The sequence below is a fragment of the Salvelinus alpinus genome, chromosome 18 (genome assembly GCF_045679555.1).
Source record: "Salvelinus alpinus chromosome 18, SLU_Salpinus.1, whole genome shotgun sequence".
In the NCBI taxonomy this organism is placed as follows: domain Eukaryota; kingdom Metazoa; phylum Chordata; class Actinopteri; order Salmoniformes; family Salmonidae; genus Salvelinus; species Salvelinus alpinus.
This window is the reverse complement of record NC_092103.1, coordinates 41,100,441-41,126,876: the sequence shown is the minus strand read 5'-3', so window position 1 is coordinate 41,126,876 and position 26,436 is coordinate 41,100,441. Positions and strand designations below refer to the sequence as shown.

The following is a 26,436-nucleotide window of genomic DNA, read 5'->3' as shown; positions in this document are numbered from 1 at the left end:
GACCCAGTTGCACAGGGCGGGGTCGAGACCCAGGGTCTCGAGCTTGATGACGAGTTTGGAGGGTACTATGGAGTTAAATGCTGAGCTGTAATCGATGAACAGCATTCTCACATGGGTATTCCTCTTGTCCAGATGGGTTAGGGCAGTGTGCAGTGTGGTTGCGATTGCGTCGTCTGTGGACCTATTGGGTCGGTAAGCAAATTGGAGTGGGTCTAGGGTGTCCGGTAGGGTGGAGGTGATATGGTCCTTGACTAGTCTCTCAAAGCACTTCATGATGACGGAAGTGAGTGCTACGGGGCGGTAGTCGTTTAGCTCAGTTACCTTAGCTTTCTTGGGAACAGGAACAATGGTGGCCCTCTTGAAGCATGTGGGAACAGCAGACTGGGATAAGGATTGATTGAATATGTCCGTAAACACACCAGCCAGCTGGTCTGCGCATGCTCTGAGGACGCGGCTGGGAATGCCGTCTGGGCCTGCAGCCTTGCGAGGGTTAACACGTTTAAATGTTTTACTCACCTCGGCTGCAGTGAAGGAGAGCCCGCAGGTTTTGGTAGGGGGCCGTGTCAGTGGCACTGTATTGTCCTCAAAGCGGGCAAAAAAGTTGTTTAGCCTGTCTGGGAGCAAGACATCCTGGTCCGCGACGGGGCTGGTTTTCTTTTTGTAATCCGTGATTGACTGTAGACCCTGCCACATACCTCTTGTGTCTGAGCTGTTGAATTGCGACTCATGGGTCATGGGACCATGCAGCCGTCATACCGCTCAGGAAGGAGACGCGTTCTGTCTCCAAGAGATGAACGTACTTTGGTGCAAAAGTGCAAATCAATCTCAGAACAGCAAAGGACCTTGTGAAGATGCTGGAGGAAACAGTTACAAAAGTATCTATATCCACAGTAAAACAATTCCTACATCGACATAACCTGAAAGGCCGCTCAGCAAAGAAGAAGCCACTGCTCCAAAACCGCCATAAAAAAGCCAGACTACAGTTTGCAACTGCACATGGGGACAAAGATCGTACTTTTTGGAGAAATGTCCTCTGGTCTGATGAAACAAAAATATAACTATTTGGCCATAATGACCATCGTTATGTTTGGAGGAAAAAGGGGGAGTCTTGCAAGCCGAAGAACACCATCCCAACCGTGAAGCACGGGGGTGGCAGCATCATGTTGTGGGGGTGCTTTGCTGCAGGAGGGACTGGTGCACTTCACAAAATAGATGGCATCATGAAGATGGAAAATTATGTGGATATATTGAAGCAACATCTCAAGAGATCAGTCAGGAAGTTAAAGCTTGGTTGCAAATGGTTCTTCCAAATGGACAATGACCCCAAGCATACTTCCAAAGTTAAGCAAAATGGCTTAAGGACAACAAAGTCAAGGTATTGGAGTTGTAACGGCAGCCTTCCCTCTCTTCAAGAGAAGAGGAGGTGTAGCAGGGATCGGACCAACACGCAGCGTAGCCAGTGCTCAACATGTTTAATTAAACGATTAAACAGAGAACACTTATAAATACAAAATAACAAAAAGTGGCAAACCGATACAGTCCTAGCTGGTGCAGAGAAAACACAGAGACAGGAAACAACCACCCACAAACCCCAACACAAAACAAGCCACCTATATATGATTCCCAATCAGAGACAACACAAAACATCTGCCTCTGATTGAGAACCATATTAGGCCAAACATAGAAACAGACAAACTAGACACACAACATAGAATGCCCACCCAGCTCACGTCCTGACCAACACTAAAACACACAAGAACTATGGTCAGAACGTGACAGGAGTGGCCATCACAAAGCCCTGACCTCAATCCTACAGAAAATTTGTGGGAAGAACTGAAAAAGCATGTGCGAGCAAGGAGGCCTACAAACCTGACACAGTTACACCAGCTCTGTCAGTTGGAATGGGCCAAAATTCACCTAACTTATTGTGGGAAGCTTGTGGAAGGCTACCCGAAACGTTTGACCCAAATTCAACAATTTAAAGGCAATGCTACCAAATACTAATTGAGTGTATGTAAACTTCTGACCCACTGTGAATGTGATGAAATAAATAAAAGCTGAACTAAATCATTCTCTCTACTATTATGACATTTCACATTCTTTCACATTCTTAAAACTGACCTAAAACAGGGAATTTTTACTTGGTTTAAATGTCAGGAATTGTGAAAAACTGAGTTTAAATGTATTTGGCTAAACTTCCGACATCAACTGTATACCCTACCATAGAATATTACCAGCAAATAAAGTAAAATTGTATTGGTCACATACACAATCCCTCTTGGGTCATTAATATTTACCTTCCCTGTGAATTAACCCGTTGGATCCCTGTGATTGAGTGTGTATTCACTCTCGACTTGCATGTAATGAGTGGAGGTAGATTTGTGTGCCGTGTTCCCATAGGGGTTACACAACATAGATCATAACTATGTGTCACAGCACTGGCCCCAAGCACACCTCGTATATAATTCATATCCTACAGGGGAATGAGATGATGCTATAGAATTCCTACAGTATGACACATCTGCTCTGCCTCAATGATGACGATATTTTACCACAGTGACTGGATACACTGTAGGCTAACTCAGTTCTCGGGTGAAAAGTCATTCAGGGTGGTTGTTAATGTTCCCGACTGACTTTACACGACTGCTGGGCTTGAACCCAGGTTGTCTGCGCTCCACAAGACTATGTTAGCAGCACATTGAGCTAAAGCCTGGGGTGGCTAAGGCAAGTTCTTTAGGTCTCGGGCAACGCTGCTAATGATGCAAGCATGGTTCAGTGAACAACCCCAGACACACACACACACACACACACACACACACACACACACACACACACACACACACACACACACACACACACACACACACACACACACACACACACACACACACACACACACACACACACACACACACACACTTTGTATTACCTCTAATTTCTATTGTGCTCCGTTGTTTTTTCTTCCATAGTAATAATCTTCTAGCCCTATTCAGCAGCACTACCATCCATATCACTTTCCAGATGCAGTCTTTTTCACCTCACACATCATTAGATGTTTGATGAGTCACACTCTTTGTGTACAGTTTGCCTTGCTGGAGAATTCAAATGTGTTGCATAATTAAATGTTGAGCTTTTCCTCTGGGAACTTTGTTTCAGTGTGCTGGACAAAAAGGAGGGTGAAAATGCAAGACTGGCTGTCCTATTTCTTTGAGGAAGAGGGACTCTTTGCATAAAACATGATGCCTCAAAGCGCATGTTTCTTTAGTTGGGTTTTGTAGATTAAGACGTGGTCAGAAAGAGGCAAATTAGGTGGTTGTCAACCCTGTTATGGTGTCAGCGAACAAATGGTGCCACATCATGCCTATTGTTGCTGAATTTGAAAACTATAAACGTTTCCAGCCAGGGAGAAGGCGTTTGCTGGCTCTCTGCATCAAGGCGACACTTGTAGTTTTTGAAAATTACAGCATTTTGGAAATTACCCCCTCATTTTAGGACCTTTTTCTTGTTATCTTTTTGACTCCAGGACAATCATTGTTTTTATGTTGTAGCGAAAATCTACAGCATGGTAGCTCTCCATGCAAAGGGTTGGAAAGCCCTGATGTAGACACTGGTGCTGGAGATCATGAATATGGTTTGGAACCGAGTTTGGGAAACACCGGCATATAGCAACACAGACGAGATTATGAGATTGCATTGATGCCCTGAATGTATGACCTAATAAGGTTAAAGGGGCACTTGTCTCCTCTGAACAGTTGATGTTGAGATGTGTCTGTTACTTGAACTCTGTGAAGTATTTATTTGGGCTGCAAATTCTGAGGTTGGTAACTCTAATGAACTTATGCTCTGCAGCAGAGGTAAGTTTGCGTCTTCCATTCCTGTGGCGGTCCTCATGAGAGCCAGTTGGTGGTTTTTGCGACTGCATTTGAAGAAACGTTCAAAGTTCTTGACATTTTTAGTATTGACTGACCGTCATGTCTTAAAGAAATGATGGACTCTTGTTTCTCTTTGCTTATTTGAGCTGTTCATGCCATAATATGGACTTGGTCTTTTACCAAATAAGGCTATCTTATGTATACCCCGCTACCTTGTCAAACGCATTAAGGAAAGAAATTCCACAAATTAACTTTTAAGAAGGCACACCTGTTAATTGAAATGCCTTCCAGGTGACTACTTCATGAAGCTTGTTGAGAGAATAGCAAGAGTGTGCAAAGCTGTCAAGGCAAAGGGTGGCTATTTAAAGAATCTCAAATATAAAATATATTTTGATTTGTTTAAAAAATGTTTGGTTACTACATGATTCCATATGTGTTATTTCATATTTTTGATGGTTTTCACTTTTTCATAAATTCTTTGAATGTTCGGGAATTATGTATACTAAGGCATTTGTGAAAATTCTATAGCAATATAGAGTGGGAAAGCGGCCGTACGTGTCGACAGTTAATAGACACTGCATTAAATAATACCGAGTAAAAACATCTATCTTGTCTAGGACCGGAGTCTACACAGATCGGTGCGCTATAGCCAATCAGAGCTACAGTAGGCCTTTATACAAACAAGCCATTTGCAACACGGGTCTGCTATCATCCACTTTGAACTGAACTGTGTGTTTACAAGCAGTAGCAACAACACGACTTAAAATCATTAGAACGTATTCTCTAAAATACACCTGAATGGATTTCTGCAAATACAGTATGTAAACACCACGGGAGTCTTCTTACATTTGGGAACTTTACAGCACTATTGGTCAAACAACCATGAGAAGCTAGGCTCTCTCTCCCTCAGTTATGAACATCATCAACAACAAGCTCAACAACTAATGCTAGCTAGAGCAAGATGAGCTCAAATTTAACGAAGGAACATTAGATAAACCCTTTCAAACTTTTTCAGCTAGTTGGCCGTTACAATTGCACTGATAAATGATGGGGAATTTTTGCCTTCGGCCTTCTGCAGCTCGCCTGCCAATGCCTGCTCGCCAAACAATCACCGAAGCTAACTGGCTAAAGTTGGCTATCTTGCAACTTCCAGACACAAATGAGAGAACAACTCACTCTGAAAATGTTACTCGTCGTAGCAGAGCTGGCTAGGCTGTTGACATGTTAACTAGATCGTTTGACTAACGTATTTTTTTTGGCTACGTTTACTGACACCGGTCATATTCAGGTGTTGTGCATTCATAAATTCCTAATTGTTCTGCGCTCTGGCACACTCAGACGAGAGTGCTCAGAAATGAGGTAGATGGCCAGAGTGAATTTGCGAACGCAAGAGATTTGCTAACTGGATAATAGTCGTTGAAAAACTGAAAAATGATATGAAGGGGAAAAAGTCAGTCACTCACCCACTCCCCCAATGGCATCACATGACATCATCCTAGCAGCTAGCTAGCTAGCTGACGTTAGGCTCTGTGTTGTTAGTTTGCTACATAAATAGATATGCTAGCCTATTAGCCCTGTTATGACTGACTTGTGATCATTGCCCTTGCTAGTTTGATTGTATTGACATTCCCAGCCTTAGTTACATTTGTCCGTTTTTGTCAAGAATATTGAGTCATTGAAACTGAAACAGTGCATCCTGAATGGAGGAAGCAAACAATGTACCAGAGCAGCTGGGATTTACAACCTGATAGCAATATTTTTTGGACTACCAAGAAATGTATTAATGAATTATATGAAACATGCATTGAACTGCCTTCATCTATTCTGCCCAAAATGCCTTAGTGTAAGTCATGGAACGTTGAGTCAAATAGAACCTATTTTTAAAACCTCTTATAGAGTTGGTTTTGTAGCATAAACTGTGAATTAGATATTTTTTACTGATATTATGATTGTCTGTTTGTTTCATATCTGCAAAGTAGTTAACATCACGCTGTGTGTGACTGCTGTCTTTCCATCGGTGTTGTAACTTTAATGGGTTACAGAGTTAATGTTTAAGTTAATTCATCGAGCTGTATTTAAAGATATTTTCTTTACAGTTATTTACATATGTAATTGTATTAGAATTTGTGTGTTGGAGATTGAGAGAAATACATACATATTTTGTTGTATTGGTTAGTATTGAATTACGCTTTTGACTGCAAGTTCCAGAATGCCTTGCGACAGGAAGTAGAGAGAGCACGCCAGTTATGTGCAAGTGACAAGTGATTATCCTGACTTTTCGCTAGTAACTCATTATTCATTGTTCTGTAGAATCTAAAGTTGTTAAATGTAACGTGAACAAGTATTATTACTAAAAGAAGCTTTCATGTCAACCCGACGTCCCGAGTCATTACTTTGAAGATAGTTATTCTACAATCGGCCCTATGCACTGGTGTAGTGGTGATTTAACATCATGCTGTGTGTGACTGCTGTCTTTCCATCGGCCCTATGCAGTGGTGTAGTGGTGATTTAACATCATGCTGTGTGTGACTGCTGTCTTCCCATCGGCCCTATGCAGTGGTGTAGTGGTGATTTAACATCATGCTGTGTGTGACTGCTGTCTTTCCATCGGCCCTATGCAGGGGTGTAGTGGTGCCTGTAGAATTGGGTATACTCTAAGTTTGCCAAAAAGTTCCCAAACAGCCCGCTCAGCGAAGGAAAGGCACCCTGTGTGAAAAATCATATGTTTCGCAATGTTTAAAAAAAAGTGTTTTCCTATATATTTTTCAGATTTTCACTCTCAAAATCACACATTTTCTTTCATAGAAAAAATACAAAAATGTGATAGTCTAAGTCCACAACAATGCTAAAACCACATAATTCTGATTGGGTGGGCCTGTCAGGGCCCGGTGTCCACCCTGGCCCATCCATGTATGCAAACAGGCCCAACCTGATGCAAACAGAGCATGATGACAATTGCGCATCACAAATAGCCTACTAACCAACACTTTCGACTACATTTTTTCAATACCTAGTTTGCGTACCCATTGTTGCCTTAGATAACATTTACTAGTAGATATCATAAGGTGAAACATCTTTCCTACCCTCCGGCTACCAATGTCATTCATCTGTGAGCTGCTCCATGCCAAAACCAGTTGAGAGCTGCACACTCTTGCCGCCTGCAGATTATATTAGGTTGAAACTAGGCTGTGTGTGCAGCAAGCATGTGAATATATTTCACGTGCTTTGCTATTGTGTAGGTTACTTTGTGCGTGATTTCTCTATTGTACTACATTCTTGATACGTCGTATACCTCCACTAAACTACTTTGATACGCATCAATAGGGCTTAAGAAGTGAGTATTAGCAATGCCCACTGAAAAAAAATGGGTATACCCTTCCCCACTCTACTGGCCCTTTGTATTTTACAAAAAGTGCACTCTCCTGCATGAGTGCAGTGGTATTATGTTTGCTGTCCTTTCAGAATCACAAACCTGTCACACACTGAAGGCCTATAGGTTCGCCACTGCGCAAACATGTCTGCTAAGATATTAATGTTTCAACAAAGGAGTGTATATATTTGACCTGACGAAACGGTTTGATGCGCTGACAAAATGGAAGCTGATAATTAGCAGTTTTTTCCTCACTGTCCCCACTGTCCTCACTGTCCCAGACAGAGTCAAAACCGAGTACAAATGTATCCGACACAGAGACACTCAATATGTGGTCTCACAACACTGCCTTTTATTGTCCCCAGCACAAGGTGCACCTGTGGAATGATCATGCTGTTTAATCAGCTCGTTGATATGCCACACCTGTCAGGTGGATAGATTATCTTGGAAAAGGAGAAATGCTCACTAACAGGGATGTAAACAAATTTGTGCACAACATTTGAGAGAAATAAGCTTTGTGTGAGTATGGAATATTTCTGTGATCTTTTATTTCAGCTCATGAAACATAGGAACAACACTTTACATGTTGCTTTTATATTTAGTTCAGTGTATTTGCTATATTGACAGACTAATCTACCGTTTTATTGAAACATGTTTACTTGCCAACAAAATAAAGTTTAAGTGATACACCAATTCTCTGTATAATTTGTTTTAGCAGTAAAATTGAAGCTAGTTTATACAAATACATTTCATGAATATCACAATCAATTGATCCAGAAGTTGAACTCAACACTTTATTGGTTTCTGATGTAGCTGAAATCATTTAGTCACTTGTCAGTACACATGTAAAAAATATGATATAAAACACCATTAGATACATATGTACAACAGCTAGCAACATCTATACCACAATGCAGTTCTGAGCATACTACGCATTCTATATTATACTACAACATCAGTCTAACTGAATATGGATGTTGTGTTGGTTGAATGTTCCAAGCAGGGGCCAGAATGTTCTTCAGCTGGTATATCTCTTCTTGTGTTGGGTAATGGCAGCTGGTTTAGCAGGCTTTGGAGCTGTGGCAATGTTCTTCACCACACACTGCTTCGATGTCTTGCAGAAGATTTGTATGTACTGCAAGCCTCCTGGAAAGACATGACGACTGATCATTAGGATGTGTAACCCTACAATAAACCATGTTCATCTGGTAAACAAAAAAGGGTACAGTAGACTGGTATGTGTTTTGTTCCACTCAGTCAACAATGGGGCATTGAGATGAGCCTTTAGCAAAGATGTGAAAATGTTGAGGGGGCTTGACTTGTAGACATACTAGTTGTGTATGGGCATCTACAGTTGTGCTGTAGAGTAGACAAGCACTGCCAACAGTAGTGAATAGGCTAGAAGCAGTCAGTTACGTTTGAGGAGCACTTGTCTTGTAAACAGTATTGGTGATTTTGTTTTCTCAACTGTGTATTGAGCTTTCATAAATACCTTTCGCTGGCCTGGCTTGTTTCAAAGTTGGATGATGTTGAGCTTATTCCAGGCTGAAAGCTTTCATCCAATGAGTCTACAGGTTCTGTACTACTAAAGCTGGTGTCAAGGTCGTCATCAGGATTAGTCTGTAGGACACAAAGTAGTCAGTGATTAGCCAACATTTTACTACTTTGTCCCCATAAATACTCAAACAAGGTACTTGTCACACCCTGATCGGTTTCACCTGTCTTTGTGCTTGTCGCCAAACCCTTCCAGGTTCGCCCATATTCCCCATTATCCCCTGTGCACTTAGACCTGTGTTCTCTGTCTGTTGCCAGTTCGTCTTGTCTTACCAGCATGTTTTCCCGTCTTCCTGTTTTCAAGTTTCTGTTTCCCCGGTTCTGACTATTCTGCCTGACCTGACCCAGAGCCTGCCTGCCGTTCTGTACCTGCCTGACTCTGACCTGATTACGAACCTCTGCCGGCCCTGACCCAGAGCCTGCCTGCCGTTCTATACCTTACTGACTCTGCCATGGATTACAGGCCTATGCCTCCGCTTGATCTGTGAACATCTGTGATTCTAGCTGTCTGCATCTGGGTCTTATCCTGAATTCTGATTGTACGAACTGGCCATGACTGACCCAACAGACTCAGACCAGCTCCACAATGCTGTGTCCCAGCAAGGAACCAACATTGGAAGACACGAGGCGTTACTGCAATGCCTTATGGAGGGACTCCATACCCTGGCGGAATGCCATGACCAGGCGTTTGATACATTGTTGGAGCAATTCTGCGGATTCCCTACAAGGCAGCAAGCCACACCAGTAATTCCCCAGACTCTCATCAACCCCGCCACCAGCGGCACTTCTTCCCAGCCTACCCCAGTGTCCCGAGAACCCTGCTTACCTCCTCCAGAGCGTTACGCTGGAGATTCTGGAACCTGCCTGGCCTTTTTCTCCCGGTGCTCCCTCGTCTTCGAGCTGCAGCCTTCTTCATTCCCCTCGGACCGCTTGAGGATAGAGTACATCATAATGCTGATGTCCGGGAGGGCACTTGCCTGGGCTACGGTGGTGTGGGAGCAACAGTCCACCATCTGCCTCAGTCTGGAGGAGTCCGTGGCGGAAGTACAGAAGGTCTCTGTTGTCCGGGAGAGAGGCTGCTTGTAAACTGCTCCAGCTACATCAAGACTCCCCGTAGTGTGGCAGACTATGCGTGGATTTTCGCACATTGGCGGCTGAGAGTGCCTGGAACCCGGAAGCATTGTTCGACATGTTCCTTCACAGATTATCGGAGGTGATCAAAGATGAGTTTGCAGCCCAGTTCGACTCCCTCATAGTCTTAACCCTCCGGATCGATGGGCAGCTATGAGAACGTAGGAGGGAGATGGAATCTGGCTCCTGTTGCCCTCCTACCTTGCCTCCGAGGAATCCCGGAAACCTCCGAAGGCATTTCCGAGAGAATCCGATGTCACACGAGTGCTCACAGGAATCGCTTATGGTGGTCGAAAATCCTCCTCCAGAGCTACTGGGATGGACTCGATTGTCTCCGGATGAACGTTTACGCAGACTGAACACCAGGAGCTGTCTGTATTGCGGGACTACAGAACATTATATTTCCACCTGTACATTAAAAAGACCAGGCTCATCAGTACAGTAGGTATGAATACTCTGGTGAGCCGTACTAGGATTTTCCAATCTCCCATTACTCGCACCTCTCTCCATGCCACCCTGTTATGGGGTGACAAGGCCAAATCACTCCGGGTGCTCATTGACTCTGGGCCCGATGAGAGCTTTATCGGTGTTACCTTGGTGTCGGAGCTTGGAATCTCCACTCAGCCCCTCTCCATTCCCATGGACGTCAGAGTGCTGGATGGGCCCTCTATTAGCACAATCACCCGCAAACGATTGCAATCAACCTACGAGTAACAGGAAATCATAGTGAGTGTATGCAGTTCCTGCTCATTGAATCTCCCCATGTACCTGTGGTTTTGGGATATTCATAGCTCCAGAAGCACAATCCCCTGATCGACGGGGCTACTGGTGTTATTGTGGGTTGGAGCCCGTTCTGCCAAGCTCATTGTCTCAAGTCGGCCCAGCCTGCCCCGGGACGTCTTCCTGCAGGCTTGAGAGAAGCCTCCGATCTCTCAGCCATTCCCGCGGAGTACCTGGACCTCTCCTCGGCTTTCGAACCTCTTCAGGGAGCGGAGTTGGACCTTCGGAATGCCTACCATCTGGTTCGGATACGGGAATGAGATGAGTGGAAAACAGCCATTAACATGACTAGCGGGCACTGTGAGTACTTAGTTATGCCATTCGGGTTGACCAACGCTCCCGCTGTGTTCCAGGCCCTGGTCAACGATGTGCTCCGCGACATGCTGAAGTGGTTTGTGTTTGTCTACCTCGACGACATCCTGGTCTTTTCCCGGTCAGCTCAAGAACACATCCGACAAGTCCTTCAGCGTCTCCTGGAGAACCAGATTTTCGTTAAAGCGGAGAAGTGTGAGTTCCATTGCTCCACCATCTATTTCCTTGGATACGTCATCGCTTCAGGACATATACAGATGGATCCAGACAAGGTGAGAGCACTGGTGGAATGGCCTCAATTCACATCCAGAGTGCAGCTGCAACATTTCCTGGGGTTTGCTAACTTCTACTGCCGCTGCATCTGGGGTTACAGGATCCTGGCTTCCCCCCTCTCAGCACTCACCTCTCCCAAGGTTCCCTTTACGCTATCTCCAGCAGCTGACCAGGCATTCTCAAACGTCGATTCACTATAGCCCCCATCTTAGTCCATCTGGACCTGTCCCGTCAGTTTGTGGTGGAGGTCGACGCCTCGGATGTCGGAGTGGGGGCCGTCCTGTCCCAGCATTCTGCCCAGGACCAAAAGCTGCACCCCTGCGCTTTCCTCTCCCATAGTCTTACCCCTGCTGAGAGGAACTATGATGTTGGAAATTAAGAACTGGCTGAAAGTGCTGGCTACAAACAGACATATTGATATTCCTCACATTAGTTGGATACAGATCCACGTGGTGGTACTATGTCCTGAAATCGCTATGAATTCTGGATATTGTGGTTTTCTTACAACCAGAAAATGTAGCTGGCCTGTTTCTACCGGTGAGATGCAGAAACGCCTGTATTTGCATGTAGTGAGGAAATTCTACTTTTTTAAGACATGATTTTAATAACATCAGTGGACATATGTAGTGAAATAGAGCAGCAGTGAAATATTATTATTACAGGTTATTGTATGGGACAATATACAAACGTTTTTGAGAAAGAAGATTTGGAAAAATACAATTTTATTGAGTAAATGTATTTATTGGTTGCCAGATGAAAATGCAATGAATTTAAGGTTATTTGTTGATGTAAAAATCGAAATTGAACGATTGGAAGGTTGTGCCATTAGATTTGGTATGGTGTGGGGTCCCGAGAAAGTCTTTGGCCAAAAATTGTTTCTAGAAAAATTCTGGCGCAAAAGTTTGAATACCACTGTTCTTATCGTTTCTGAGTTGCTCTGCTAGTCCCACTCTTGGCAAGCGTAGATGGATGCTGCCAGCATCGCTGTGACCGCAAAAGCATCCTTGGCAGCCAGGCAGCATCCGTGGAGATGAGAGTGTGCTCAAACAGAAGAGGGGGGCAGCAGCAATATTACTATTACAGTTCCACCCGCCGCTCCACTCTCAACGCTCACTCACTCACACACTTTCTCTGCTGCGGAGAGCTGAGACGCGCTTCACGAAAAAAGGAGAGGATATTCCGACACAGGCAACGAAAATAACCTGACATCTTCAAAGATGGATAGGACCTACGCCGTGGACACCGGGCACAGACCGTGCTTGAAAAAATCTAGGATGTCTTGGCCATCTTCGTTTGTGGGGTTTAGACGGTAAGTGCGCAGAGTTACTACTGTGCTTCGGAAACAATAGTTTTTTTACGGTGTGTGCGGATGTGCGAGATCCGTATATGAAATAACTATCAAACCAATGCAACCTTTTCCAGATATTAGATGAATAAATGTGACGATAGAAAATAAAGCAAGTATTTTTTAGAACTTTGCTGACGTCCATTGTTTCAGGTAGGCGACTAGACTGTTAGTTGGAAAGGTTTTGGAGAAAAATAATGGAAAAAACATGTATCCTTTCCCAATTTAGTAACTAAATTATATTGTACAGGGCTATTGTCGTATTTGATTCAGGCTTCATTCCTATTTTCAATATGAGCACCTGCCCTTTATACAGTCAAGTCTAAAATTAGTGGCACCCTTGAAAAAGATGGGCAAAAAAGATGAGCGGTAGTGTATGCAATTTGTTTTCCAAATATATTATTTTATGCTAATACAATTGCTCATTAGCAAGCAATTAAAACAATCTAAATAAACAAAATATTACTTGTTAATCAAAATCTATTTCTCTGAGCAATTGTATTAGCATTAAATAATCTAATTGTCAAAAAATGTTGAGCATACAATATGTCTCAGTATTTGTATTTATTTTATACAGTGCCAAGAATCTCCAATTGAATATTGTTGTACAGGTATACATTATCATAAATGTCAAAGTTTGGCATGAGGAACATAAATGTTGTACCATATTAATTCATTAATTGTATTTGACATTTTTAAAATACATAGGCTATATATTGTTCTTCGTAAATACCTAGTACTCATCAGATAGCTATAGACTAGACTACACACTTTAGGCTATGATCAAGATATGGCAGGTGTATTTCAGTCTACCTTTTGATTCAACTGAAATTATCTTGATTTAATTAGTATTGCCCATTTATTTGCATATAATTGTACCCACATTTGCTTCATACTGTATGTGAATTAGTTCCTCAGCTTGATGACCTCAGTTAAGTTGATAGGTGTAGCCCTACAGTAGTAGTTCATGTGAGGTGTTGTGTAAATCATCTAGGTTGGAGGATTGCAGGGACTCATGAGAAGAACATGATGACATTTTCACTAATCAGCCTTATTAAAATATTTCTGATTACACAGATTGATTATAATGATTCTGAAATCAACAGATATACACATGTACAGTACCAGTTAAAAGTTTAGACAGACCTACTCATTCTAGGGTTTTTCTTTCTTTTCTTTATTATTTTCTACGTTGTAGAATAATAGTGAAGACATCAAAACTACAAAATAACACATGGAATCGGAATCACGTAGTAACCAAAAAAGTGTTCAACAAATCAAAATATATTTTAGATTTTAGATTCTTCAAAGTAGACAACCTTTGCCTTTGCACACTCTTGGCATTCTCTCAACCAGCTTCACCTGGAATGCTTTTCCAACAGTCTTGAAGGAGTTCCCATATATGCTGAGCACTTGTTAGCTGCTTTTCCTTCACTCTGCGGTCCAACTCATCCCAAACCATCTCGATTGGGTTGAGGTTGGGTGATTGTGGAGGCCAGGTCATCTAATGCATCACTCCATCCCTCTCCTTCTTGGGCAAATAGCCCTTACACAGCCTGGAGGTGTGTTAGGTCATTGTCCTGTTGAAAAACAAATGATATTCCCACTAAGCACAAACCAGATGGGATGGCGTATCGCTGCAGAATTCTGTGGTAGCCATGCTGGTTAAGTGTGCCTTGAATTGTAAATAAATCACTGACAGTATCACCAGCAAAGCACCATCACGCCTCCTCCTCCATGCTTCACGGTGGGAACCACACATGCGGAGATCATCCGTTCACCTACTCTGCGTCTCACAAAGACACGGAGGTTTGAACCAAAAAACTCCCATTTTGACTCATCAGACCAAAGGACAGACTTCCACGGTCTAATGTCCATTGCTCGTATTTCTTGGTCTAAGCAAGTCTCTTCTTTTTATTGTAATCCTTTAGTAGTGGTTTCTTTGCAGCAATTTGACCATGAAGGTCTGATTCACGCAATCTCCTCTGAACAGTTGATGTTTAGATGTGTCTGTTACTTAAACCCTGTGAAGCATTTATTTGGGCTGCAATTTCTGAGGTTGGTAACTCTAATGAACTTATCCTCTGCAGCATAGGTAACTCTGGGTCTTCTTTTCCTGTGGTGGTCCTCATGAGAGCCAGTTTCATCATAGTGCTTCATGGTTTTTGCGACTGCACTTGAAGAAACTTTAGAAGTTCTTGAATTGTCTGGATTGACTGACCTTCATGTCTTAAAGTATTGATGGACTGTTGTTTCTCTTTGCTTATTGGAGCTGTTCTTGACATAATATGGACTTGGTATTTTACCAAATAGGGCTATCTTCTGTATACCAACCCTACCTTGTCACAACACAACTGATTGGCGCAAACGCGTTAAGAAGGAAAGAAATTCCACAAATTAACTTTTAACAAGGCCCACCTGTTAATTGAAATGCATTCCAGGTGACTACGTCATGAAGCTGGTTGAGAGAATATCAAGAGTGTGCAAAACTGTCATCAAGGCAAAGTGTGGCTACTTTGAAGAATCTGAAATATACCATTTATTTTGATTGGTTTAACACTTTTTATGGTTACTACATGATTTCATATGTGTTATTTCATAGTTTTGTTGTTTTCACAATTATTCTATAATGTAGAAAATAGTAAAAAAATAAAGAAAAACCCTGGAATGAGTAGGTGTGTCCAAACTTTTAACTGGTACTGTACATATTAATACAGAGAATGTTACAATTGATTTATATGATGATAGCGTACATATTTGATGATTACCAATAATTATCACTGAAGGGACCATTTTCTGGTGGGTGTGGGGGGCACAACACATACATGCTCCCAGGTTGCAGATCATAAATCACTGTGGTTGTTTTTCCTCCTTGAGTTGCCTTATGTCTGAATTACACCACTTTCCTTGTGGTTTAAAATGGGAGTGTATCTCTCTCCCTCTCTAATATCGCCCACATAGAGGCCTAGATCATTAACTGATATGGTTAATGTGACATAAAGGCCCAGACATCCGTCTGTCTTCTCAAGAGGATAGCTTGTTTCCTCCCTCCTGACTTTTGGATCAATATATCCATTCATACTACACCAGAAGTGGCCAACATCTATTAAAGGGCGGACCACTCATGGAAAATGTCCGGAATAATCTCATAGAGTGCTTGCCTAATAGGAAACATCATTGAAATGGAATGTAGATCGGACGTCACTGTTGCAAGAGTCATTTGATTGTTCGTTGTTGCCGAGTGGCCATCTTGGAATGGGGTTTTGGATCTTTGGAAGATTGCTCACCAACACCTTGTACAATATCTGTGAATTTTCATGGGAATAAACAAACTTCAGGAAGGTTACACACACACACTGTTTAGAGATCCTCCCAGAGTTATAACGTAACGATGTTTGAACAACTATGGGATTTTGTCAGGCTTACACCAGGTTTAGCTCTGCCCCTAAATTAGATTTACGTATGCTATGTTATATAAGCCTACTTTCTACCTGTGAAATTAACTTAATAAACCAGCTGTGTCCAATCTAATACCTTTAAAAAATATATCCATTCAGGAGATGTGAAAACTCAGCCATTATCCAAAGCCAGTCTGAGAGGAGGGCACAGCTTCATCAGTGGCATCTGATATCATATTGTTCAACACTAAAAGCAGAGACTGCTCCAGTTAAAGATGCACTATGCAGTAATCGCTCTGCCATTTCCCGGTTGCTAAAATTGTAATAGTTCGCCTAATTTTAGTTTGTGACAATACAAGCAAAAATCATTGTACCATGTTAACTGCTGTGAAATATATCTTCCACAACCAAAAATATTGTATTTTCAGCTGTTTGATGCTGATGTACAAAACCGAAAGGAAAAGACTTAAGAACAGGAAGCATAGAAATAGCGCACACAGAACAGATCTATCGCTTCTTAGACTTGCTTGAAATGAGAATGACAGATATATAACACACATTTCTATGTGAATTTGGTCAGGGCGTCTAAAAAGTGACATATTGCAGCTTTAAGGGCATGTGTCCCAAATGGCACTTTTTATTTAGTGCACTACTTTTGATCAGATCCTCCAGTCGCTGGTCAAACGTAGCACACTAAATAGGGAATATGGTGCTATTTTGGATACAGACTAGACACAGTAGCTCCTGGGGCTAGGTCTGCCTTGGTTGTACATGGGAGCCAGTGACACTGACTGACCTGGTGCTGAATAAACATTGAGGGCACTCTTTAATTGGTGCCAAGTCTAATACTGTTACAATGTTAAATGGAATAGGAAGACGGATAACCGGGCCTGTGCTGAATCTAACCAAAGCTTTAGTGACCCGTCTCATGATTTAAGATGTGAAATGTTTCTGCAGGTGCCAACCCACTGGGCCTCCACATTATTTCAACGTGGAGAATTGGGTAATATTTGGTTGATATGTTGATCAATGAGATTACAACCTATTTTCACCCACTCAAAAAGACAGACAAAAGTTTGTTGAATTTCCAATGTGTTATCACATCTAAAAGCAAAAACAAATTCCAATGGAAAATCAATGTCTGATTTTTGGTTTAGTCGTCACCTAAATGTGTTATCATTGTGCTTTCAACCATTTAAAAGCACACCAAAGTTCAAATGGGAATATAATGTCAGATGTTTAATTTATTTATATGACAGTTTAATGTGTTATCGCTGTGCTTGATCTAATAGCATAACTAAATGACCTGGACTGCAGATAGTTGAGATTACATTAAAGTACATGTGGTGCAAGTGATCAATGCCGTTTGAGATTCTGTGCAGATTATTTGAGCAATTGTGAAGATTTTCACAGACCTGCGACACTGAACATGAGCGCTTTCTATGATTACATAAGACATTTATTGTTACAGTAACCTCAAAATGTGGCCATAGGTGTGTTACTCATTTTAAGGTTGAATAAATACTGTTACATTAGTTTGTAAGATAGTAAATAGCTTAATGTTAATGCTGTCTTACAAAAGTAATATTGAATTCTGTTTGGTTGAGAACGCAACCAAATATCAACATTTAAAGGAGATGTATCGACTGCTTGGATAGTTCCATTTGAGCCACTGGCTTAATCCTATTCTTTAACAATTTTTTTCGGTTGAGATATGAATCCAACATAATTTGTTAACTTGTTAATAGGCTATTTACCGTATTGCAAAAGTGATATTGAATTGTGTTTGGTTGTTAATGTAACCAAATATCTATGTATCTTCTGGTTAGATAGCTGTCTGTGCCACTGAGTCTGGCTTTAATTCCAGTTTGTCTAGAAATGAAAAATGTATATGTTGAATTTACTTCTCTATTTCAAACAAAAATCTAAGTTAAAGAATAGGACTAAATCAAACTTCTTAAATTAACTTTAAATACAGTTTGATTTGATTGAATCCTATTCTGTTATTTTTGGTTGTGATGGAGATGGGAAACCAATATATTTATTGTTAAAGAGCGACTGCCTTTAAAAAGAAAGGAATCCCTTTGAAAACAGCCTATGTGTCAAGGTTGGGTTTTGATTTGATGATGTCCATTTGCCACTAATATCGGGTGAACAGCTGCGGTGTTTGCTGTCTATCCAATGGCATAGACCAGGGGTACTCAAGTACTATTTGAGAAGGTCCGGTCACACAAATGTTCTAGGTGGCAAAGGTCCGGATGGATAATGTCATTTATAGTAGTAACAAACCCCCACCTCGCAACCCATGAAACCCCAAACTGTTCACACCCTTCTTGTTGGCGGAGAGAAAATGTTGCAGTTTTAAAGCAAATTTCCCACAATTCTACACATTTTGCATGGTGCAGAGATGTTTTTTTTGTTGCAGTTTTAAAGCTAATTTCCTACAATTCTACACATTCTTACATGTCTTATGTGTGTTTACAAGATACCAGAGATCGAAGCCCGACCGATTAAAAAAATGTGCGGTCCGTATTGACCCCGTTCTGGGTCCGGATCTGGTCCGAGGTCTGCCAGTTGAGTATGGGGGGCATAGACAGTGAGACAAACCTGCCCAGCAGCTCCGACTGTTTACATAAGACAGCACGTTGCACATTTTTTACTTAAATACTGCCCCAAACACCTTGGATGTGAAATTGTGCAACTATAACATCCTTGTCAAAATTAATGACACATTTCTTGATTTATCTTAGATTCTGGGGATTTTGAGGAAGTGAAATAAGATTCCTTTCTACAGTGTCTCATGGGGGACAAACATCATTAACCAAGCACAGAATCGGTCAGGAAACAAACCTCCAAGACTGAAATCTCGTTTTTCTAGTGCGCAACAGAAAAACACACGTGCCAATCGGCATGTGTAGTGCCTCTTTAAATGTAAACTTTTATTAGTAATGTGTTGTGTATTTTCTGTTGAATCCTGGACTGAATTTAAACAATAGGCTAGTTGTTGATGACTTCCCAAATGCTACATTTCCTTCGGAAAGTATTCATACCCGTTGACTTATTCCACATTTTGTTGTGTTACAGCCTGAATTCAACATTGATTAAATCGATTTTTCTTTCTCACCCATCTACACACAATACCCCATAATGACAAAGTGAAAACATGTTTTTTTAAATGTATACTCATTTACATACTGTAAGTATCCACACCCCTTTGCTGTGACACTCCAAATTGAGCTCAGGTGCATCCAATTTTCTTTGATCATACTTGAGCTGTTGCTACACTTGATTGGAGTCCACCTGTGGCCAATTCAATTGTTTGGACATGATTTAGAAGAAACACACTTGTCTATATAAGGTCCCACAGTTGACAGTGCATGTCAGAGCAGAAACTATCCCAAGAAGTGCAAAGAACTGTCCGTAGATCTCTGAGATAAAATTGTGATGAGGCATATATCTGGGGAAGGGTATAAAACAGTGTTGAAAGTTTCCTAGAGGACAGGGGCCTCCATCAATAAGACATTTGACAAATATGGAACTACCCAGACTCTGCCTAGAGCTGGCCGTCCGACCAAATTGAGAAACTGGACAAGATGGACCTTGGTCAGGGAGGTGACCAAGAACCCAATGATCACTCTGACAGAACTACAGAGTTCCTTGGCTAATATGAGAAAACCTGCCAGAAGGACAAGTCTTTACAGCATTTCACCAATCTGGGCTTTATGGGAGAGTGGCCAGACAGAAGGCACTCCTGAGAAAAAGGCACAGGATAGCATACCTGGAGTTTTCACTTTGTCATTATGGGGTATTGTGTGTTGATGGGTGGAATATGGAATAAGTCGAGGGGAATATATACTTTCTGAAGGCATTGTATATAGGTTTAATAGCGCCGTTGATGATACACTACATATACAAAAGTATGTGGACATCCCTTCAAATTAGTGGATTCGGGTATTTTGGCCACATTCGTTGCTGACAGGTGTAAAAAAAATCGAGTACACAGCCATGCAATGTCCATTGACAAACATTGGCAGTAGAATGGCCTTACTGAAGAGCTCAGTGACTTTCAACGTGGCACCATCATAGGATGGCATCTTTCCAACAAGTCAGTTCGTCAAATTTCTGCCCTGTAAGTGCTGTTATTGTGGAAATGTCTAGGAGCAACAACGGCTCAGCCGTGAAATGGTAGGTCACACAAGCTCAAAGAGTGCTGAAGCGCATAGTGCGTAAAAATCATCTGTCCTCGGTTGCCACCCTCACTACCGAGTTCCAAACTGCCTCTGGAAGCAACATCAGCACAAGAACTGGGTTTCAATGGCCGAGCAGCCGCACACAATCCTAAGATCACCATGCGCAATGCCAAGCGTCAGCTAGAGTGGTGTAAAGCTCGCCGCCATTGGACTCTGGAGCAGTGGAAATGCGTTCTTTGGAGTGATGAATCATGCTTCACCATCTGGCAGTCTGACGGACAAATCTGGGTTTGGCGGATGCCAGGAGAACACTACCTGCCCCAATGCATAGTGCCAACTGTAAAGTTTAGGGGAGGAGAAATAATGGTCTGTGGCTGTTTTCATGGTTCGGGCTAGGCCCCTTAGTTCCAGTGAAGGGAAACTTAACGCTACAGCATGCAATGACGTTCTAGACGATTCTGTGCTTCCAACTTTGTGGCAACTGTTTGGTGAAGGCCCTTTCCTGTTCAGCATAATGCCCCCGTGCACAAAGTGAGGCCCATACAGAAATGGTTTATCGAGATTGGTGTGGAAGAACTTGACTGGCTTGCACAGAGCCCTGACCTCAACCCCATCGAACACCTTTGGGATGAATTGGAACGCCGACTGCAAGCCAGGCCTAATCACCCAACATAAGTGCCCGACCTCACTAATGCTCTTGTGGCTGAATGGAAGCAAGTCCCCACAGCAATGTTCTAACATCTAGTGGAAAGCCTTCCCAGAAAAGTGGACGTTTTTATAGCATTAAAGGGGGGACCAACTTCATATTAATGCCCATGATTTTGTAATGAGATGTTCGACGAGCAGTTTTGACCATGTAGTGTATATGATTGATCAAGTATTTGCTCTGTTGAACCTACACTTTAGAATGACTGGGTGGCCATCTCCCGGGTGGCGCAGTGGTCTAGGGCACTGCATCGCAGTGCTAGCTGCGCCACCAGAGTCTCTGGGTTCGCGCCCAGGCTGGGCTGGGTTCGCGCCCAGGCTCTGTCGCAGCCGGCCGCAACCGGGAGATCCGTGGGGCGACGCACAATTGGCATAGCGCCGTCCGGGTTAGGGAGGGTTTGGCCGGTAGGGAGGGTTTGGCCGGTAGGGATATCCTTGTCTCAGTATGTGAAAAAAAAAAAAAACGTTATAAAATGTATGCACTCTACTGTAAGTCGCTCTGGATAAGAGCGTCTGCTCTTGGCCGGTAGGGATATCCTTGTCTCAGTATGTAAAAATGTAATAAAATGTATGCACTCTACTGTAAGTCGCTCTGGATAAGAGCGTCTGCTAAATGACTAAAATGTAAATGTAAATGTAAATGTAATGAATTTGATAGCAACAGTGAATCTATTAAGTGGAGATTTCTCAACAATCATTGTCATGATCCCACATTGGTAATAGTCAGTGACAAATATCATAGCTGGAGTTAAAATCCTAGATGGGAGACAGAAATGATTTTTATTTTTCATATTTTTTTTTATTGAACCTTTATTTAACTAGGCAATCAGTTAAGAAAAAATTCTTATTTACAATGACGGCCTACCCTGGCCAAACCCAGACGATGCTGGGACAATTGTGTGCCGCCCTATGGGACTCCCAATCACAGCCGAATGTGATACCTCCTGGATAGCTGTAGATAGATCAACTCTCCAGTAGGAGGTGCTGCCCAGCCTATAGTTTTTTTCTTGTAGTGGATATTACGTTGAAGATCTGACGTTGTTTCAAAAGGTACAAATTACACAAACTCAACAAAAATACAAACGTCCCTTTTTCAGGATCATGTCTTACAAAGATAATTGGGAAAAATCCAAATAACTTCACAGATCTTAATTGTAAAGGGTTTAAACACTGTTTCCCATGCTTGTTCAATGAACCATAAACAATTAATGAACATGCACCTGTGAAACGGTCGTTAAGACACTAACAGCTTACAGACGGTAGGCAATTAAGGCCACAGTTATGAAAACGTAGGACACTAAAGAGGCCTTTCTACTAACTCTGAAAAACACCAAAGGAAAGATGCCCAGGGTCCCTGCGTGAACGTGCCTTAGGCATGCTGCCAGGAGGCATGAGGACTGCAGATGTGGCCAGGGCAATAAATTGCAATGTCCTTACTGTGAAATGCCTTAGACAGCGCTACTATGAGACAGGACAGACAGCTGACCATCCTCGCAGTGGCAGACCATGTGTAACAACACCTGCACAGGATCTGTACATCCGAACATCACACCTGCGGGACAGGTACAGGATGGCAACAGCAACTGCCCGAGTCACACCAGGAACGCACAATCCCTCCATCAGTGCTCAGACTGTCCGCAATAGGCTGAGAGAGGCTGGACTGAGGGCTTGTAGGCCTGTTGTAAGGCAGGTCCTCACCAGACATCACCGGCAACAACGTCGCCTATGGGCACAAACCCACCATCACTGGACCAGACAGGACTGGCAAAAAGTGCTCTTCACTGACGAGTCACGGTTTTGTCTGACCAGGGCTGATGTTCGGATTTGCGTTTATCGTCGAAGGAATGAGCGTTACACCGAGGCCTGTACTCTGGAGCGGGATCGATTTTGTGGTGGAGGGTCAATCATGGTCTGGGGCGGTGTGTCACAGCATCGGACTGAGCTTGTTGTCATTGCAGGCAATCTCAACGCTGTGCGTTACAGGGATGGCATCCTCCTCCCTCATGTGGTACCCTTCTTGCAGGCTACTCCTGACATGACCCTCCAGCATGACAATGCCACCAGCCATACTGCTCGTTCTTTGCGGGATTTCCTGCAAGGCAGGAATGTCAGTGTTCTGCCATGGCCAGTGAAGAGCCCGGATCTCAATCCCATTGAGCACGTCTGGGACCTGTTGGATCGGAGGGTGAGGGCTAGGGCCATTCCCCCCAGAAATGTCCGGGAACTTGCAGGTGCCTTGTTACCCCACTCTTCCACCATCTCACAGCAAGAACTGGCAAATCTGGTGCAGTCCATGAGGAGATGCACCGCAGTACTTAATGCAGCTGGTGGCCACACCAGATACTGACTGTTACTTTTGATTTTGACCCCCCCCCCCCTTGTTCAGGAACACATTATTCCATTTCTGTTCGTCACGTCTGTGGAACTTGTTCAGTTTATGTCTCAGTTGTTGAATCTTGTTATGTTCATACAAATATTTACACATGATAAGTTTGCTGAAAATAAACACAGTTGACAGTGAGAGGACGTTTCTTTTTTTGCTGAGTTTATTTTATTCAAGGTTTGTCTATGTTGAAAATTGGTTACCATGATGACATAAATGTTACTATCAAAACAAAAGTGATGGATTTTTAAAAATCCAATGTATTTTCTACATAGATTCCACTTCACAATACGTTGACAAATTACATTGAAACAACGTTGATTTAACAATTTTTGTGCCCAATAACTGCTAGTTATTGTACAGGAATTTCGGCAGTTCGTTGAGATTATGTGGAGCTCAGTTTTGCCTCCCTTGTTAATATGAATTATATTTTGCAGGGAAATGAGGATGGAATTGATAGCAAATGAGATCTGATTGATTCGTAGTGTGGGTCGACCTCCGGGCTGATCATCTTATGTTAATTATATCAGCTTTGCCACCAGCAGAGTCAGAATTCAGATCGCCCCTGGGAGCCAAAGACAAATTAGTAAGCGATATGTTTAAACAATGGGATTGTGGAAGTAGCTACAGGAAGACATGGGGAGCGTGGTGCAGTTACACGAGAGCTTTGTAAATATTGAAGTGTATCCAACTGAGCTTGACTGAAATTGATATTCTACAATATAGTCATGAGTCTGAGTAGAATGTTATGAAAAACTGCACATTATCTAATAGTGAAAAGTAAGTGCATCCTCAATGTCATGTCAGTGTTGATAAACTCAAACCTGACGGCCCAGTCATGCAACTGCACAGTAAGAATCAATTCAGGTCTTTCAAATTACTGCGTTTTTGGATATATTCTATTCTATTAACCTCTAGGAAATCCATTTAGGTTGGATACTCAGTTCTCTTAACCTCTAGGAAATTAATTTAGGTTCATTGGCATCTTTTGGATTTGTGCCAAATAAGAGCTTATGTGTTCCATGGATCATTGGCCCGCAGGCTACTGAGTTTCAACATATGACTAATCCGTACATGCTATTCAGTCTTTTGCAGGGGAACTTGTGCACTGAAATTCTGTAGATTTTTTCAAGGTTGGCAATAAGGGAGGTTAGTAATCAGAACATATCCCAGCGGGAAATTATGCCTACTTTCTGGGGATTCTGTGGGCCATCCAATCAAAATGCAAACCTGGCGGAATACAGTACATGTCAACTTTATGGGTTAATCCATTCTGTTTCACGTATAGGGGGAGTCCGTGCAGTTGATAGCACCAGTCAAATAATCAAAGGAAACACAGAATAAAACTCCTCAATAAATGCTCTCAATTTGTGGAATGCACGCTATGCAGTAAGTGATGGAACCACTTAGTATTTGATATAATGTGCATTATGGTGCCTATGAAATGGAGCTTCAAGGCCTCTGCTGCTTTTCTCAAAATACTAGTAGGTACGATTTAAGTGTGCCTCCATTTCTGTTTGATAAAACCTATGTCTGAGAAAGGCCTTTGTCACACGGGTGGTTATTGCGGTTTCTTTTGGTTTGGTTCTGATGTACAACTGGCTAAGGCTGAGTTTATTTTCAAGTGCACATAAGAATTGAACCAAAGTATTGTTGGAACTTGTGAGGTATGAAATGTCTTAAGAACAACCTTAGAGGAACTTTGTTTTCTTTTTGCATTGCAATTAGAAGTGTGTTCTGGACTCAGTTACACCTCTGGCCCGTGAAATCAATACACAACTGGCAAGTCATTAGCATGTGAAGTCTTTAGTGAGATTGATGAAGCGCTAAAAACAATGAAGGGACTCTTGTTTCCTCTATTTGGTGTCTTACGTCAGCCTCTCTGTGATGAATGTGGTTGCACATAATCAACCGTTATAGGAATCCCTTAAAGCTGTAATATGTGACTTTTTGGGCGACCTGACCAAATTCACATAGAAATGTGAGTTATAGAGCTGTCATTGAAAGCAAGTCTAAGAAGTGGTAGATCTGATCTATGCGCGATTACGTTTCTGGAACACGCTGTCGTACACGTCGGTTACACATGGTCTGCGGCTGTGAGGCCAGTTGGACATACTGCCAAATTCCCTAAAACAACATTGGAGGCGGTTTATGGTAGAGAAATGAACATGACATTTTCTGGCAACAGCTCTGGTGGACATTCCTGCAGTCAGCATGCCAATGGCACGCTTCCTCAAAACTGGAGACATCTGTGGCATTGTGTTGTGTGACAAAACTGCACATTTTAGAGTGGCCTTTTATTGTCTACAGCACAAGGTGCACCTGTGTAATGATCATGCTGTTTAATCGGCTTCTTGATATGCCACACCTGTCAGGTGGATGGATTATCTTGGCAAAGGAGAACGGCTCACTAACAGGGATGTGAAGAAATTTGTGTACAATTTTGAGAGAAATAAGCTTTTTTGGGCGTTTGGAATATTTCTGTGATCTTTTATTTCAGCTCATGAAACATGGGACCAACAATTTACATGTTGCGTTTATATTTTTGTTCAGGATACAATATTTTTGCTTATTGAAAATATATTTCACAGATGGTTTAGATGGTACAATGTTTCTCTTGTTTTGTCACATAAACTGAAATTAGGCGAACTATTCGAATTTTAGCATCCAGGAAATGGAGGAGCGATTTCTGCATATTGCACCTTTTAATTTGACATTCAGTTTTAGTGCACCATAAGACTCAGTTGATTAGTGGCCCAACTCAAGCACCATCCACCCCATTGTCCTTCTGTACTGTGATGACTTTCAGAATTAAACATGGAATCAACGTTTGACGTTTGATTCAATGTAGGCCAATTATACCGCTAATCAACGACTAACGGATGGTGTTTAGTTTTTTCTGTTATGTCAAAAGGTGAGACAAAATTATAATATTTAGACGCTGATGGGTAAAGTACTGCGGTAGAGCCACCTGAAAAAGGGGAGTGTAGCCCCCTTCACCACACTTTAGTGCAGACTAGAGTCATTTGTGTTGATTAGCCTGCAACGACCAGAAGGGAAAACATTTATCTGGATTGTTATGGGACAGGCGTCCCCTTGTCCCCAAACACTAGCCTGCCTCCA

General features: G+C 42.3%; 1 protein-coding gene across 2 annotated transcripts in view; it reads left to right on the top strand.

Annotated features, from left to right (window-relative positions):
• The first annotated feature begins 12,405 nt into the window (after positions 1-12,405).
• LOC139544336 (3',5'-cyclic-AMP phosphodiesterase 4D-like) overlaps positions 12,406-26,436 on the top strand; it is a 335,143-nt gene continuing 321,112 nt past the window's right edge. Inside the window, exon 1 of one of the 2 annotated variants that reach the window (XM_071351319.1) lies at positions 12,406-12,601. In XM_071351319.1, coding sequence (XP_071207420.1) covers positions 12,510-12,601 — 92 coding nt within the window. In that variant the 5' untranslated portion in view covers positions 12,406-12,509. The remainder of the gene's footprint in view (positions 12,602-26,436) is intronic. The other variant, XM_071351324.1, reaches the window with a different exon arrangement.